Here is an 18,440-nt window from a genome sequence, read left to right as displayed (position 1 = left end):
TATCAATCCAATACGAAAATGCAAGATCATCACTCACAATCAACCGGGTAGGGAATGTGCATACGGGAGGGACGATGGCTAAAGGTGTGGTGACGTCATATCTATAGTGGCTAATGTCTTATCTTGAGGCAACACGAATTCCGTAACGAGACGAAGTTATTCCAGCAGCGTTCGTGGCACAGTTGGTAGCGTATCGTACTAGCATTGACTTTAAGTCAATGGTACTAGTCTACAAGGGGTCTCGAGTTCGAAACCCGTCGCGGATATTAATTTTTGACAAAGATTTTGCTATATTTGATTTTTATCTTATATCTTTTTTATATCGTCAGCAAGTTTGGTTGGTTAGGTTAGGTTATGACAGTTTAATTTTATAATTAAAAAGTTAATTTTATAATTAAAAAGTTAGTTTTATAATTAAAAAGTTAATTTTATAACTAAAAGTTATAAAATTAACTCGATTTAAATTTTTTTACTTAGCGGTTCTAGCGGCGAACGCTGACACTATGTTAGCCGTCGTCCCTCCAGTGTGTCCCACCGATCAAGGTAGCCAATGCACACACTGTCTACACAGTACACATATCACCAACGGTCATTAAAATGATCGAATGCAGTAAAATATTCTCATCATTGAATACTTGGAGATTCATATGTATATGTACGTTCATTAGCTAACTGATGACCTATGGCATAGAGTAACCAACACATGGGACTATGCTTAATCCATGGCTATGGCTAAATCAAATCATCCAGTCTGTCAATTTGATCACATGTCGTTGTTTTATACAATGTTAGTAAACAAACATAAATACTCCTAAACTTTTGCATTAAATTCAAAATTGTGTTGTTTCGGTTTCAAAATCATCAATGGAATTGATACTTGGATTATTTACTTTCTATTTTCAAACAATAGTCGTATTTAACCAAAATGTAGCCGGGGAAACAAATGGACAGACCCAAACTTTATCAACAGCAACCAACCATTCTAACTATGAAACACATCTATTAAATACCAACCGAAGTACTGATGGCAATTTTACTAACGATGTTAAGGATATGCACATTGTTTATGCTTTGGAGAGAACTCAAGATGTACCAGTAACAAATTCTACAAGTCTAGAGAACACAAAATTAGTGCATTTTAAAGTCAACAAGGCAAAAAAGATTGTCTTCAACCAAATTAAGATTCCTAGCAAAGTCGTTGAAGACGGAGTTACAACGACATCTAAAAATGATATGCATAAAGCAACATTTGAACCAGACGTCATCCAAGCAGAACCCGAAGGGTCTTTCAATAGTGATCAAAACGTAGATATCGCTATGCATCGCTCAGACGTTGGGCACACGGAAGACACTGAATTCAACGTCACCCAAACAGAAGGTTTGCAGAGTAAGCTAACTGCATATTTTAACGAAGGTGAAAATTTGAACAATTTGACTTATCCCACTGAAAAATTTCAATTCGACAACAAAAAAGAACAGAAAATCTTGCACGACTCGCAGTTTGACAGTGAAAACATAGAATACCAAGACACTTTCGACTGGAGAAGAAGAGAAGATTCTTACAACCTGACAGAACCAGAGCAATACCCGTATTCTGTGCTCCTCATCATACGAGGCGCAGATACAAGTACGTGCACAGGTTCGATTATAACTGAGGAATGGGTCTTGACAGCGGCACATTGCCTCGTTGAGGCTGAAGAATTGATAGTATATGCCGGGGGTCACTCGATGGAGGAGTTAACAAAATTCGTAAATGGAAGCGGCCCCTTGCCTCCTACAGCCCAGGTGCTCCGATCCTCTAGTTTTATCATTCATCCTCGGTATGTGGGAGGAGATTTTGACGTGGGGCTGATCAAAGTGAAGGGAAAGTTCAACTTTACGCGGGCTGTGAGCTCGATACAGCTGACCACGACACCTTGGATGGAGAGTTACCATGGGTATACGACGTGCGTTTTGACGGCATTTGGTGATGTTCAGGTGGGAGAGGAGAACAAGGACGATACCTACAGGAAGACGACTCGTCTGGATATTAAAAGCCCTTGCCTCTGCTCGTTCTATCTGCGCATGCAATTAGGATCAGAGTCGGTGAGTAAGTGTGTGGGTCCACATTTAATTTAGTAAATATTTCTTAATGATATATTTTGGAAGTGGCATTGTTGATGTAGTTTAAAGTTTAAAAGTCTGTCACTGATAGTTTTGAAATAATTAAGCTTATTCTGTTTCATTGGGCACTTTTGAAGAGTACTTTAAGTAGGCCTATAGATAAAAGACTTTAAGCTTCGTAGAGTTTGTAAAATGGTTCAATATTTTATTTATAACATTGTTAATAAAACGTTTTGACTCGTTACAACTGACTTTGGCAATACGTTTCACAGCTGACCTATGATAATATTTTTTTTATTTATTTGAGACCGGCAAAGATAATGGAACTTGAAATCGCATTTATTCAAAATTCGATATTAAACCTTTGCGAAGTCTGTTAAGATATTTGGGAATGTCGGGTTACATTTACTTACGTTTAGATTATAACGTACAGTACACATATAGCCACTATATTTTGCAGATGCTTCCTTTAGTTTAGTATTATAACCAAAAATTACAAATCACACTGTAGTTTTTACCCTTAAAAGAATATATAAAAATAGTCGATATCAACGCATTTAAGCATTATTACAAAACAGGAAACGGTAAAATTGGCTCGTTTTGAAGATTTGTCCATTTCAATATCATAAGATAGTAAGATGGATATCTAATGGTCGAACATCGCGCCACTCATCCTACACTCATCTCCGATACTTGGCTTAAAATACCTACTTTATATGGTCGCCATTTAATAAGAAAGTATTAAAGTATAAAACTATAATAGTCAATGGTTAAACGAAATTGATGATAGTAGTTTTTGACAGTACAAATTTGTTGTCCGTCATACTGCAGCAAAAACAGCCGTTTTAATGCATGCGTTGCGGGTCAAAAGTAGCAGTTTTGTTCATCGTTTATAGCTCCAAGGGAGTAAGAATCAGCAGTATGTATCGATGTTTTATCGATTGTAGATAATTGTTTCCGTATTGTAAATAGTTCGAAGTATCGATGGTATAATGTACACTAGCATACAGTCGTAATGACGAAACGATTGCATCATTTACTAAACAGCTGCTTGTTTCCATTGCGGTAGCAAATTGAATTTAAAACAAGCTGGAAGTGGTTTTGAGAGGTCAAGTTTTAAATTATTAAAACTATTTCAGTTTTTTTTTACATAGTTTGTTTAACTAATGGTGCGTTATGACGATAAATAGTTCATCACAAGGGCAAAAGGTGTCTTTTAACACTCGCTTATTTTCCAGCGTTTAGGCCCTGACGATGAAATATCCTATTAACAAAAAAAAGGTAAAAGGGTGAAAAATTCCAAGTTCAACATGAAAGTCATATGGTCGTTGTTATTGTTTTTAAATTAAAGTGAAAACAATTTGGCCAAATCTTGAAATTCTTTGTTACAAATTTTATGTTTTAAAATGTGCCGTAAATATTGGTTGCCAATTTACGAATTTTAAATAAATCCTGCGTGTTTTACTCTTAACTCTCTCTCTCTGTGATCATGCTTTATATAGTTGTTAGGAGCAACAAGGCGCGGACGAGCACGCACCGTCGAGTTGCCCGTCCAAGCGCGTTGCAACCTGCACTCGCGACCTTTGCACTGATATCTGGAAAATTCCTACCGTCACAGGAGGGTAAAAGGTCTCTGGGTACGGTGGTGAGACAGTCAAGACCCAGCACTCGTACGCTGCGGGTTAGGCGAGTTTAGCAGTACATGCTGCACCGCTAACACGGAGTAAGGTAAGTTTAGGGGAAACGTGTGCAATAGTATATATTGCACCGTACGGTTAGGTTGCGTGTGCAATAGTTATATTGCACCGCTCGGGGTTAGGGATTTCGGCCCGCGTTTATTTTACCAAACGACGATATTCGGCCATCGAGGCACTAACTTAAGCGAACGGTAGGGAAACGTGTGCAATAGTTATATAATGCACCGCTCGGGGTTAGAATAGGCGTTAGGGATTTCGGCCCGCGGTTATTTTACCCAACGACGGCTTTCGGCCATCGAGGCATTATCCGGCTCGAAGGACCAAATTTATTCCCGATCGATTACTAGGTCTGTGATAGCTGTGATGAAAAGAGTTGTATTGGAGTAAGCTTTTGCTTGACTCGCACTCATTTCTGAGCTTAGACTTAGTATTTACTTTAAATCGAACCTTGGACGAAATTACCCACGCTTCGACTGTTTTATCCGGCAAACTTTATTCGTGAGGTACGTTTTTCGACACCCCGGTAGTTTTAACCTCACACGACCGAGAAAACCCCAGAGGATAAGAAGATTAATCTGAAGAAAGCATTGATGAAGAATATTTCGGCAAAATATACATCACAAAAATGCACATGCATGACAGTCAAAACTACATTGCTAGCTCTTTACAAAATGATATATATTTATAAAAAAATAATATGTAAAAAACAGAATCACTTAATATATGTTATTTATATTAATTGTAAGCCTGCATAAATGAGCGAAGCATTATTTAAATGTCAATGGCTAAAGCGATATCTTTTGCGGCCGAGTGAAATCCAATAAGTCTGGTTTTCCATAAGGAAACAGATGAGGAAATGTCATTAGAATATAGCCAACCCTAGTGAATTCGTTTACGGGTGCTGATGTTCCGGTCGCCCACATTAGTCTCTGAACGTGATCCCTTTGACGAGACTGCGCAATCATGGGCACCGATGTTTCTTCAACTTGGTCTTCTTCGATTTCATCAGGACTTTCTTGGTTTTCACGTACACACGGTACTCTCATGTGAACAAAATCATTGACTGGTAGTTGGTGTAGCGCTTCATCGCTAATGGTTATGTCAAAATAGAATGGGTTATTTGCCTTCAGCCAAATAAGTGCTTGCTGTAGTTTTTCACGTCGAACTTCGAAATCGATACACCTTGACGTTGGACAGTGATGACTTTTAAGTTTTCGGGCAGTGTAGGTAAGACAGATGCTATTTCATTAATATCTTGCTCAACATTAATGAGGTTACTAATAAAAGGTTAAATACCTGTAGTACTTGTCCGTGATCCTGTGTTTTAGGTCAGCGACCCAGGTTTCGAACCTAAAGGTTCATTTTCAAGCTGATACCATGGTTAAACTCCTTCTAAACACATAAATCCTCTTCATAACTGTGAAGAGTCGTTGAAGACACGAACACGAACACGAAAACACAAACATGTAACAAAATTTGCCAATTAAAATAATACTGGTACGGTAGCGTGCGTGGTGTAGCCGGCAAAAGATGAGTCATGACTGGGCACGCGTACGCGTCGATGTCGGAGCGTGACGTTTGTGCCCCCTCCCACTCCCGTTGTCGTCAGATCCTCGCATCACATTGACACTGCCATCTATCATATCTATTGCTGTATTGTAGATTAAATTTTACTCGAAGGATAATTTTTCATTGAGCAAATGGGTAGGACTGTTTTTAGATGATCGGTATATTTCGAACTCTTCGATGGTGTTCATATGTTTGCCTTTTCTGCAATAATGCAATATGTCCAGATTAGTATTAATGTCGGTGTAATTATGGTTTGTGTCAATCAAATGATTTGCGAAGGCAGATTTAGTAGATTTTTTAGGCAGGTGTTCTTTAAATCTTTGCGTAAACGAACGAGCTGTTTGTCCAATGTAGTAACTGGGACAGTCATTGCATTTAATTTTATAAATTCCTGTCTTATCAAAATTAGCAGTGTTTTGTACAATTCGGGGTTTTAGGAGATAAGATAGTTTATTTGACGTTTTAAATGACATTTTAAAATTGTTTTTGGTCATTTCAGATTTAAGGCTATTGTTCAAAACTGTGCCATACTCAGTGGAAACGTACCGGTATTTCTGTTTCTCTTTTAACAACTTAGGCCTACTTTCATTTTTATATTCAGTTACTATCTTGTCTATGATGGAGCTTTTATATCCACTAGATACTGCTATGTGTTTTATGGTGTTAAGTTCCTCGTTATAACTGTCTTGATTAAGAGGTAGAGAAATAAGTCGATGAACAAAACTATTATATGCAGCCATTTTTTGACTGTACGGATGATGGGATGAAGAATGTATCGTTTGGTCAGTTGTGGTTGGTTTCCTGTAGATATTGAAAGTGAAATTGTTGGGATGTTTTGTTATTGTTACGTCCAGGAAATTTAGCTTGTTGTTGTTCTCTTCCTCTAAGGTAAACTTTAAATTCTTATGGTTGGAATTAAGATATGAGTTGAGGATATTGAGCTGTCTTATGTTACCATTGAAGAGAAGGAACGTGTCATCAACGTAGCGGCAGTAGAATATTATCTTATCTTTCTGGCGGTTCTTATCAGACCATAGGTGTTCTACTTCGATTTTGTTTAAAAATAAATCAGTTAGTACACTGGACAAAGTTGATCCCATGGCCATGCCTTCATTCTGGATGTAATATTCATTATTAAACATAAAATAGTTCTGTTTTAATACTGCTTCGGTTAAGGTTAACAATTCATCTTAAGCGTGATCTGATAATGTGGAGTTTTTATCAAGATTATTCCTTAGAATATTTATTGTTTCGTTGATTGGAACATTAGTGAACAGGTTAACGATGTCAAAGGAGGCCATATTGTATCGTGGGTTGTAATTGATTTTTGACAGCTTGTCGACTAACTCAATAGTGTTTTTAATGGAATGGCTATTCTCTAACTTAGTTTCTCTACGAATGATTTTGTCGAGAGTCTTAGCTATTTTATAAGCGGACGAAGGGCAGGGCCGTCCCTGGGGTTAGCGGCGCCCGGGACAAATGTGGTCGTGGTGCCCCCCCCCCCAGTAATAGTCGCATTCGCATATTTTAATACTATGTTAATACGGGATGGACAGGATTGAATTTTTAGTTCGGGGTGGGATTTTTTCCTGTGCATAAAAGTCTTGAGTATTGCAGTTACCAAAAAAGACAAACAAAATTAATTTGTAGGCCTATAGAAACTTGTGACAAGCGGTCGAAATGTCTCGCGGTCACAGCGTGATCGTCGGTATGACTCGCGGTCACGGCGTTATCGTCGGTATGACTCGCGGTCACGGCGGAATCGTCGGTATGACTCGCGGTCACAGCGGAATCGTCGGAATGACTAGCGGTCACGGCGTTATCGTCAGTATGACTCTCGGTCTCGGCGGAATCGTCGGTATGACTCGCGGTCACGGTGGAATCGTCGATATGACTAGCGGTCACGGCGCGATTGTCTGTATGACTCCGCGGTCACGATGCGATCGTCGGTATGACTCCGCGATCACGGCGCGATCGTCCAAATGACTTGCGGTCACGGTGCGATCGTCGAAATGACTTCGCCTCCTGCGTTAGTGGAATTACCGTGAACATCACTCGCGATAGCGGCGTCATCGTTACTCGCGAAGCGGCAAAATCGCCGATGATCGGATCAAATCTCGTCCCAAAATAATCCCGAATAAAATGTAATCAATAATCATGTCCTGATAATCGGGATTTTTCCCGAAAATTTCCAAAAATTTCGGGTTAATACCAATAGCCGTTGCACGGGGCCCCCTCAGCCGCGGCGCCCGGGGCAACTTGCCCCGGTTGCCCCCCCCCCCTTCGGACGGCTCTGCGAAGGGGTGAAGTTAACTAAAGGCCTGATCGGGATATTAGTCTTATGGATCTTCGGCAAACCACGTAATATTGGTGCTTGTGGTTTTGTCACTTTTACGTATTTTATTTCATCTGCAGTTAAAATGTTGGTGCTGAGAGAAATGATTTTGTTTATGTCCTTTGAAAACGAGGAAGTAGGGTCATGGCTTAAAAGTTCGATGTTGTTATCGTTGATGAAATTGTGGACTTTGTTGACATAATCATCCTTGGTTAAGATAACAATACAAGATAACAATACCCTTTATCCGCTTTGGTGATAACTGCGTTGTTTTCTTGTAGTTTATTTTTGATTGAAGCAGCCGTAAACGACAAGTTCTTATATTTTGCGCTATATTTATTTCTTGGAACAGGGTTTTTTAAAACGTTCTTAATTTTATTTTGATTTACATTTACATTGATTTACATTGATGATCTGCATGGCCACTCCTCGTACCTTCCCTCCACAGACCAAACCTCCACCAGAATATACGGGACACACGCCGTAGTCCAGCTTGGGTGTGATACAGAGGTACCTGCTGGCCTACAACAGACAGCAGACGGATCACAATTTGCTGTATCCCATCTTGATGATCTGCATGGCCACTCCTCGTACCTTCCCTCCACAGACAAAACCTCCACCAGAACATCCGGGACACACGCCGTAGTCCAGCTTGGGTGTGATACAGAGGTACCTGCTGGCCTGCAACATACAGCAGACGGATCACAGTTTGCTGTATCCCATCTTGATGATCTGCATGGCCACTCCTCGTACCTTCCCTCCACAGACCAAACCTCCACCAGAATATCCGGGACACATGCCGTAGTCCAGCTTGGGTGTGATACAGAGGTACCTGCTGGCCTACAACAGACAGCAGACGGATCACAGTTTGCTGTATCCCATCTTGATGATCTGCATGGCCACTCCTCGTACCTTCCCTCCACAGACCAAACCTCCACCAGAATATCCGGGACACATGCCGTAGTCCAGCTTGGGTTTGATAAAGAGGTACCTGCTGGCCTACAACAGACAGCAGACAGATCACAGTTTGGTGTTACCCATCTTGATGATCTGCATGGCCACTCCTCGTACCTTCCCTCCACAGACCAAACCTCCACCAGAACATCCGGGACACATGCCGTAGTCCAGCTTGGGTGTGATACAGAGGTACCTGCTGGCCTGCAACATACAGCAGACGGATCACAGTTTGCTGTATCCCATCTTGATGATCTGCATGGCCACTCCTCGTACCTTCCCTCCACAGACCAAACCTCCACCAGAATATCCGGAACACACGCCGTAGTCCAGCTTGGGTGTGATACAGAGGTACCTGCTGGCCTGCAACAGACAGCAGACGGGTCACAGTTTGCTGTATCCCATCTTGATTATCTGCATGACCACTCCTCGTACCTTCCCTCCACAGACCAAACCTCCACCAGAACATGGGACACATGCCGTAGTCCAGCTTGGGTGTGATACAGAGGTACCTGCTGGCCTGCAACATACAGCAGACGGATCACAGTTTGCTGTATCCCATCTTGATGATCTGCATGGCCACTCCTCGTACCTTCCCTCCACAGACCAAACCTCCACCAGAATATCCGGAACACACGCCGTAGTCCAGCTTGGGTGTGATACAGAGGTACCTGCTGGCCTGCAACAGACAGCAGACGGGTCACAGTTTGCTGTATCCCATCTTGATTATCTGCATGACCACTCGTCGTACCTTCCCTCCACAGACCAAACCTCCACCAGAATATCCGGGACACACGCCGTAGTCCAGCTTGGGTTTGATAAAGAGGTACCTGCTGGCCTACAACAGACAGCAGACAGATCACAGTTTGGTGTTACCCATCTTGATGATCTGCATGACCACTCCTCACACCTTCCCTCCACAACCATACCTCAACCAGAACATCCGGGACACACGCCTTAGTCCAGCTTGGGTTGGAGACAGAGGTACCTGCTGGCCTCCAACAGACAGCAGACTGATCACAGTTTGGTGTTGTTTCCCTTGTCTGTGGTGTTACCCATCTTAATGATCTTCATTACTACTCCTCGTACCTTCCCTCCACAGACCAAACCTCCACCAGAATATCCGGGACACACGCCGTAGTCCAGCTTGGGTTTGATAAAGAGGTACCTGCTGGCCTGCAACAGACAGCAGACGGATCACAGTTCGCTGTATCCCATCTTGATGATCTGCATGGCCACTCCTCGTACTTTCCCTCCTCAGACCAAATCTCCACCAGAAGCTCCAGGACACACACCGTAGTCGAGCTTGGGCGCTCTTCACCAGTTGTGCCGTTTCTGGAAGCAGGCCTTCGCCACTTGCGTAATCTTCGAATTCCTGGAGAGAGTTCCCGCCAGCGTAGTCAATAACTCCGTCCACTTCGTCCAGACAGTGCGTCGCCGTCAACACCCACTCTTCTGATATAATCGTTCCTGTACAGATGCCCTGCTCGTCTTTCCCATTCTTAACTAGTATCAGAAGCACAGATAAGTCGAAGAAGTCTTCAGCATACGTTAATTCGTACTCGCCCTTCTCCTCCTTTTCCTGTTTCTTTTTCTTTTTTACTTTTAATACTTTTACATCGTATTTTTCTCCGTAGTTTTCTTCAGGACTAGTTTGGAAGACTGAGTTTTGTTTATTTATCGTTCTCTTTACTTTGTGTTTGTCACGAGTTTTATTTTTAGGCCTAAAGTGGTCTGGTGGCTTGACATTTATTATATAACTAACTTTATTTAATGACGGGTTCACTTTAACATGTAGATTATATACTGGATGTCCATAAAGTCCTTGGAAATCGTCCTTATTCCTGCATTCGTCCTCCTTGTCAAGCCTTACCTTCTCGTTTTCCGATACATTTTGAACACGATAACCTCTTTTATTTTCCCAGCGTGCTCAACTTGCATATTCGATCTTTGTAGATATAACTGATACGACCCGTCGACAACAAAGTTCGTCTCGGCTTTAAACACAAAATATTCCTTTGATTTAAATTAAGTATGTATACTCGACGAAATAATAAATATACCATTGGGTTCAAATTATCTATATATTAATTTGAAACTGTTTTTCTTTGTCATAGCTATTTTGAGAGAACGGCTGGGCGTAGAAACTCGGTAGGGGTGTCTAAAGAAAGGTCTTGGTCTGTAGATGAGCCATCAAAAGAGAAACGTGGTAAATTCCCTCGGGGCTCTGCCCCAGTGGCCTTTAAAGTCCCATCCCATGTTATTCTTATGGAGGAAAACAGAGTTTTTGTCACAGCTAATTTGAGAGAACGGCTGGGTGTAGAAACTTGGTAGGGGTGTCTAAAGACAGGTATTGGTCTGTAGGTGAGCCCTCAAAATAGAAGAGAGGTAAATTTCCTTGAGGCTCTGCCCCAGAGGCCTTTAAAGTTCACTCTGCAATTTTGTTTACATTATGATCATATGGATAATTTTACACTACTTTTAATGAACCAGCTGTTAATATTAAAATTGTATTCAAAGGTCTACTGAAACTGTCAAAATTAAATGTTTACATTATTATTTATGATTTTAAAATGATTCTCCACTGCATGGTAAGTTTTTTATAGTTTCAACAAAATGATGAATTTATGATACGTTTTAAATGTTTTGTTCAAAAATCTATGCTTTATTGCTCTTAGAAAATGTTAAATTATGAAATAAGTGTGACATATCATTTTCAAAGGAACATATAACTATTCCTTATCGGGTTAGCTTATGTATTGTAAGGTTGGCACTTGCCTTTTTTTCCTACTTTCAATCACCATTTATTTTTCAATTCAAGAGAGAACACCACAAATTCATTTATTGGTATGAAAGTTTTCGATAATCGGGTGGAAAATTGTGTCATAGATGAGTAACTTGCATTGAGGATGAGAGCTGTGTTCAAGTTTTGGAATAGACTAACTACGGAGTATGTTTCATCTATGGTTTTGGTGAAGTAGGTGAACTAATGTCAATTCAGGTATTTTTAGAAAAATGTGCAGGCCTACAGGGTTTTTACTTTGATGTACACATGTAGCTAGGTCGAACAACGCATCTGAACCTCACTACATACAACACATTCGGAAAAACAACAGTGTCATCACATCTCATCGCATTTGCATAATTTGTTACCAAGGCTGGACTAGGTTATGCATTTGGTTCCACAAATGTTCAAGATTTGTGATTAAATTTCCTACAATTATGGTTCATTCCATCCACGAAAAACATGCTTTATGTGGTCGATATGGCCAGGCAAAACTACCCCCTAAGTTAATTAATTATCAAGTAAGAACAGGATGATTAAATACATGGGTCGATGTGGCAAGAGAAGGAATTAAAATTGCTTAAATTGAAGTAAGAATGTTACTGCTATCTGGAGAATCAGATATTTTTATCAAATACAGAAAAAACTTATTTAAATGATGATAAAATTCTGTATTTTTATGACTAAAGATGAAGATTTACTTATAAATCTGGATACAATCTGAATGATTTTTCTAAAGCAGTTGGAATTAGTTGTTAGTAATAAATATTGACTCTTTCCGTAACATGATAGACTAATTATATGAACTCATTCTCCCAGATAGTGAAAGTGGCTTTGACATGAAACAAACTCATGAACAAACAATTATAACGACTCCTAAAAAACCTTTTGGGCAACATAAAGCCGATAAAAAGGTAGGAAATATTGTGTTAAACGAATTCAACAATCACGTTTTTTAGGGAACACAATCGTCATACTTATTATTATGCTTATCCTCCCTTCATTTGACTAAGATTTTAATGACTTCACTCTATCTATCGCAGTTAGCTGAATTTACATAAAACCTCAAGATTAACCGTCGATTTCGACGGGGTTCCACTAGTATTTATTATTTACAAAAATAAAAACTATCTCCTTAAGTAGAATAACATTTTCTTCTAAACAAAACAAAATCGTCTTCTAAATAAAATAAAATCGTCTTTCGAATTAAAATAACGTCCTTCTAAAAATAAAACCCTTACAGTCGATATAAAATCTTGAATCGACCATAAATTAGACAAGACATTGTTACAGTCATGAAAGAACATAATTTTTAAAGCTGTAGTTTTCGTACTCGAGTTCTGGGCTGTGTTCAGACATAATTGTATAGATTTCCTAGATCTTCATCCCAATTACAATGTTCATCATGGTAAAAACAACGCAGTTATGTCGAAAAATCCCTGATGTATCGTTCAGATTTGTTCCCAGATGGCCTATAAGCCGCGATGCGCCGATGCTGTATGCAATTTCTAAACAAGTAACTGTTCATTTCTTGTGATACAACATATTTAGCGTTGTCTGACACCAAAATACGAGGATACGAAAAGTTTGAAAATGTATAGTTGAATTTCATTATTATCTCCCGTGAAGTGCAATTTCTCAGCGCATGGAGCATGGATAATTTTTTATTAAACTCCGAAACAATAGCCTCATGATCAGTGTTCAATTGAAATGTATGTAAATTTTCCACTCTTAATTTAAGATGACTCAATTTCGCATCTAATTTAGCTACTGACAGATTGCTAACCACACTCTCACACTGTTCAATTAACAGTTCCAAAGCACTTATTTTAATCTCAATAAGATCTATTTCATCTTGAAGATTAATTTTGTCTTTCAAATTAGCTAAATGTGGTTTGATGTTAATACATTCACGATATTGTTTCCGCAAAGCCTGGACGTTATCAAACATAATAGTTACTCCTCTTATCAGGAGTTCATATCTTAACTCATCCTTACTTAAGTAGTTCAAGTTGTACTTAGCCATATTCAGGTTGATTTTTAAAGTGATAATCCACTATTGATACTGACTATATGATCGGCTCTCTCAATAAAATAAAATTAACGTAAAATACTGAATAAGGTAAATAAAATTGTTTAACACGAGGCAAGAGGTTATGATTGGCAAGTATTTAAAAATATTATGATTGTCTTACAGATAAACTAAATCTTTGTTAGAATCTGTTAAACATTTAATACTTCTGATTGATATAAAGGATATTTTACAATGGATGTGCTCGGATAATTATAATTACAACTTTTTACAATAGATCTACTCACATTTTCGAACGGCCTCCCCTATTTCCGTTCTCCACTTAAAAAAAAAAAAAAAAAAAACCATGTCGAGATTGATTTGTACAACAAGGGCTACCAACCTACCAACTTATATTAGCAACAATAGATAGGCAATAGATTAGCAACAATTAGTTCAATGATTATAACTTAATTATATGTTTCCTACTGTAACAAATCAGTATATGTTGTCTGTTGCAGACCACCGGAAAGTTCCTCTGTTCCAAGCCCAAGCTGGACTACGGAATGTGTTACGGAGATTCTGGTGGAGGTTTGGTCTGTGGAGGGAAGTTACGAGGAGTGGCCAGCAAGCTAGCCAGGATAGACGACACCAAGAACTGTGATATGTCAATTATTGGTCGCATGCAATGCGGAGGCATGACTACTCTCAGTGTGTTTCAGGTGAGCGTTTAGTCTCATAATAGAAACATAGATATAACATAGGCTAGGCGTCAACCGAGGAGACTGTAGTCTTGGCCTAACCTCTGAGGATGCCTCTTCAAAATAAGGACAATGGTTTCTGCAGCGATCTCCAACTGACGACTCGATTGATGCTGATCACTATGGATTCTGATAACGCCGGCCTTATGAAGCTACTCGCTTACTAATTTACCTATTGGATTCAACGTTTTAAGTTTTTGGGAAATTCCCATATAGGGATTAAGCTATTACCTTAGGTCTCATGGTAAAACCTGGACACGGGACCGATTTATTTTTTTCGTTTTGGGGTCCCCAGAGGCCAAAAACACCATCCGTTCAAATTAATTTATATATATATATATATATATGTGTGTGTGTGGGGAGGGGTGTGTGGGGGTGTGTGCGTGTGTGTGTCTCTGTGTGTGTGTCTGTGTGTGTCCGTTAGCACGTGTTCTCGTTTTTAAGGTGTCCTCCTGATTGCGAACAGTCCTGATTGCGAACAGTCCAGACTGCGAACATGTTTGGTTCTACGAGGTGGAGGGGGTCGTCCGTGGGGTGGGGAGGATTCCTGATTGCGAACAAATTTTGAGTGGTCGGGGTTTTCAACCCTTTCATAGAAACCCTTAACAAAATGATTTAGCCTAAATCACAACTTAAGACTGGTAATATATATAATGGAGAGGATGAATGTTCTTGAAGACACATATCTTTATGAGACGTAGTATAATTTTACTTAAAGCCGCTTGTATATTAACAGACAGATTCTTTCAGACTCACAAATCCGTTCTGATAACATTTAAAGTGGCTGTTTATTTAAAATTAATTATAATATGTTTGACTTGAACAAGCAACTACAATAACTAAACAATCTCAGAGTAAAAGAAATAAAACAATCATGTCATATGAATACTATAGTTTAACATAATTAGCCGAAGTAACATGCATTTGCCAATATCACATTCCAAACTCAATCATTACCTAAAAAACCATCGTCAACGAGCAATTTAAATAGCAACTAAAACAAATACAATACTTACATACATCTTACATCCGAAATAACATGCATATGCATTACACATTACAACATTAATCATTCAATCACATTCCCAACTCAATCATTACCTAATAGCCCCGCCGCAGCAAACCTGCAGACTAAGCGAATTTGCCTGATCGGATTTACACTAAAATGTCTCCTTAAAATGTCACATTTATTCCCTATTTAAAAAACATTAGTTTAACGAGTACTTAGGTTTGCTGCAACAGGGAGGGTAAAAAGGTGTTTTTTTGTAAAATGTTAATAGTTTAGTATAAAATGAATACATTTTCCAAATTTGATCAAAATATGTGCATAAACAAGCAAACTACAACAGTTTACTTATCCTAGCATATCCCTGGTTACAGACGCCACAGAATTCCTGAATCCCTCCCGCAAGTGTGTGTAAATTATGAACCGGGGAAGAATAGACAGTGTCCTTGCCAAATGGGTACAAAAAGAAACCCATGGGGGTTACAACGGGGGAACGAGGTGGCCATTTGGTCGAGCCATCACGCCCGATCCAGCGACCGGGGAAGTGAAGATTTTAAAAATCCCTCACACATTTAGCCCAATGAGGCGGAACACCGTCTTGCTGGAAAATTATCATAAGTTGATGTTATTATAATTGAGGGACTGCATACAACCCCAACAAGTAAACAAACCCATTTACATTTTCTTCCGCAAAGAAAAATTATGCAATGAATCCATCATGTATTACACCGCACCAAAGATTTATCTTTGGACTGGCCCTTTCATTTTCAATCACGGTCCTGGGATTTTAACTTCCCCAAATTCTACAATTATTGTGTCTGATAACTTTCCCACTTAAATGGATAGTCGATGAACTGCTATAGGGGATTGGGTTTCGTGAAACAATAAAACAAACTGTGATATCCGATATCTCTTGTAAACTCACAATTTTTTATTTGTTATTATATTGAATCATAACTGTATTGTTGTCAATCAACTGTGTTTAGGTATTACCAATTTCATTAAATAAAACTTGATTAAATTCCCTTCAAAACAAGGCATACAAGTTAAGTGTGGCTCTAATGGTTTTCGTACAGCAAAGCTATTAGATCAGACCAAGACTTTGTGGACACCCGGTATATCTTATTAAGAAAATATTTTAGTGAATATGTAATCAGACAAGTTGAAATTCGCTTAGTTTGCAGGTTTGCTGCGGCGGGGGGATTAGGGGGGTAGCTTATCGGTTATATTGCTCGCGTATTAACCAGACGATCGGTAGTTCATTCCCGAGAAAAGTCAGTAGCGTTGTGATGGTTCTAATCGGGATACTGCTGTCCGTTATTACTACTGTAATCCTAGGTCACTGTTTTCTGGCACATTTGAAGTTTGGTTCATTTGAATTGATCTTAAAATACAATACCGTTGAATTTATTGTGCCCTAAATGACATGTTATTGTAAATCTCGCTAAGAAGTCAACCTTGATAAGAAATCGTATGTGATAATCCCTAGAGGCCTGCTATTGGGGTTCTACTGCACCTTTTATAATGACGGTTTCAGTCCCATATTGATTATGTTTCAGGATATCTGTCCATTTCTTCCATGGATCAATGAGCACACGAACGTCTTCAATGGAACGAAAATCTCGAAGAAATGTAAATATAGTGGATCAGCACGAACTAATAACTCCTATGGTTTATTATTTATTAATATCGTATTGATTGTTTTAATAAATTAATTTCTCAGGTAATGAACTGTTTTATTTATTTACTTAACTAATAGTAGGCTACGCTTATTCTGCGCGTAACGGCAATGTCATTTGTATGGTCAAATCAACCAAATCTCAGTCAACAACAGTCCTAACTTCTTGTCGATTAATTAACCAAAGTCATTGGTAATACACGTAATGGATTTCCTGAACTGTTATCAATAGGAGGGAAATCCATCGTTCCTGTACAAAACGTCTTTTGATTAATTGAAGCCTATTTCCTTATTTGTTATGAGGCCTATCATAAACAAAACTAAGCTAAACTGAACTAATCTAAACCAGACGATTATAAAAACCCACAAACCAAGGATATCTGGGCCCAGTTTCGAACCATACACACACACAAACATACACCGATACATACACTAGACAACACCTAACACTTGTGTGATGGGGTGTACACACAAACATTTTTTTTTTTAAATGACCATGCTTTTGACACTCTCGCTCCCGAAGGATGCAAGTAATTACGACCGATTCCACCCGGTGCTTCGGCCCAAGGGCGAGCTCCGAATAAAATGTGTTTACGCCCCACCACAACAACAACAAGACCTTTTCCCAAAACTGCCAGGCCAGAACTTTCCAAGAAACCAATCCATCCACGGTCCTTCAAAACAAAACCGAACGTGGACAGTGATCGGGTCTCTAAGTATCCAAGTCGTGAAGCCAAGTTTCACGACAAGGCACCCAGGACGCAACCAGCAAACCACGCTCTGCTACCAAATGGACCATGCCCTCGTGCCTGCACCCAGACTAACGAAATGGAAGCGTGATCCATGCGCAGGCCCGAGGAGCGGCTCACAAAACTTTCTTAAAACTTGATTAAAATTACTCAAACTTTCTGGGGAGCTTTAAGAGCAGTTAATACAACTTAATTTAACTAGTTTGGCAAAAACAAAGCAAAATCAAAGACTTTAACAATACTTGACTGGGTAACACAAACTGAACATATTACAAGACAAAACAACACCAAAAATTTTACGGGACACAGAGCAAAAGACTACCAGAAGTAGTAGCCTAAGACATTTACATTTAATTAGCAAAATTGTAGGCTTAGGCCTACCACAAACAGTCGAAAGGACAAAAAACGACTCGACAGTTTCTCCCAAATAGTGGCCTTCCAACAAACATTTTTCAGTCAAATTCTAGGCCTAGCATCTCGGGGCAAGCCCTGAATTCTATAAAAACAACAGAGAAAAGGGAAACTAACTACCAAACATTGTCTACGACCCCGAGACTAGGTTCCAAATCTAGTGCAACATGTGACTTTAACCTAACTTTCAGAAAAAGGTGCAAAACTCACCCAAAAGTCTAGAGAACACAAAATTAGTGCATTTTAAAGTCAACAAGACAAAAAAGATTGTCTTCAACCAAATTAAGATTCCTAGCAAAGTCGTTGAAGACGGAGTTACAACGACATCTAAAAATGATATGCATAAAGCATCATTTGAATCAGACGTCATCCAAGCAGAAC

General features: G+C 39.3%; 1 protein-coding gene across 1 annotated transcript; it reads left to right on the top strand.

Annotated features, from left to right (window-relative positions):
* Positions 1-771: 771 nt before the first annotated feature.
* LOC128994505 (coagulation factor X-like) lies at positions 772-16,948 on the top strand. The gene is made up of 3 exons (XM_054419102.1): positions 772-2,085; positions 13,976-14,176; positions 16,781-16,948. Exons 1-3 carry the CDS (start codon positions 865-867, stop codon positions 16,934-16,936), a joined length of 1,578 nt encoding a protein of 525 aa, XP_054275077.1. The 5' UTR covers positions 772-864; the 3' UTR covers positions 16,937-16,948.
* The last annotated feature ends 1,492 nt before the right edge of the window (positions 16,949-18,440 follow it).

The sequence above is a fragment of the Macrosteles quadrilineatus genome, unplaced genomic scaffold (genome assembly GCF_028750875.1).
Source record: "Macrosteles quadrilineatus isolate MER2022 unplaced genomic scaffold, UCM_ALF_1.0 Scaffold_5__1_contigs__length_97177068, whole genome shotgun sequence".
In the NCBI taxonomy this organism is placed as follows: Eukaryota; Metazoa; Arthropoda; class Insecta; order Hemiptera; family Cicadellidae; genus Macrosteles; species Macrosteles quadrilineatus.
This window is presented reverse-complemented; position numbering and strand designations above follow the sequence as displayed.

What these genes read in the sequence shown, in the direction of transcription:
- LOC128994505 (XM_054419102.1), top strand. Translation starts at nt 865, where the DNA reads ATGGAATTGATACTTGGATTATTTACTTTCTATTTTCAAACAATAGTC. An exon ending in TGCAATTAGGATCAGAGTCG is followed by an intron (nt 2,086 to 13,975) that starts GTGAGTAAGTGT and finishes TGTCTGTTGCAG; the next exon opens with ACCACCGGAAAGTTCCTCTG. An exon ending in CTACTCTCAGTGTGTTTCAG is followed by an intron (nt 14,177 to 16,780) that starts GTGAGCGTTTAG and finishes ATTATGTTTCAG; the next exon opens with GATATCTGTCCATTTCTTCC.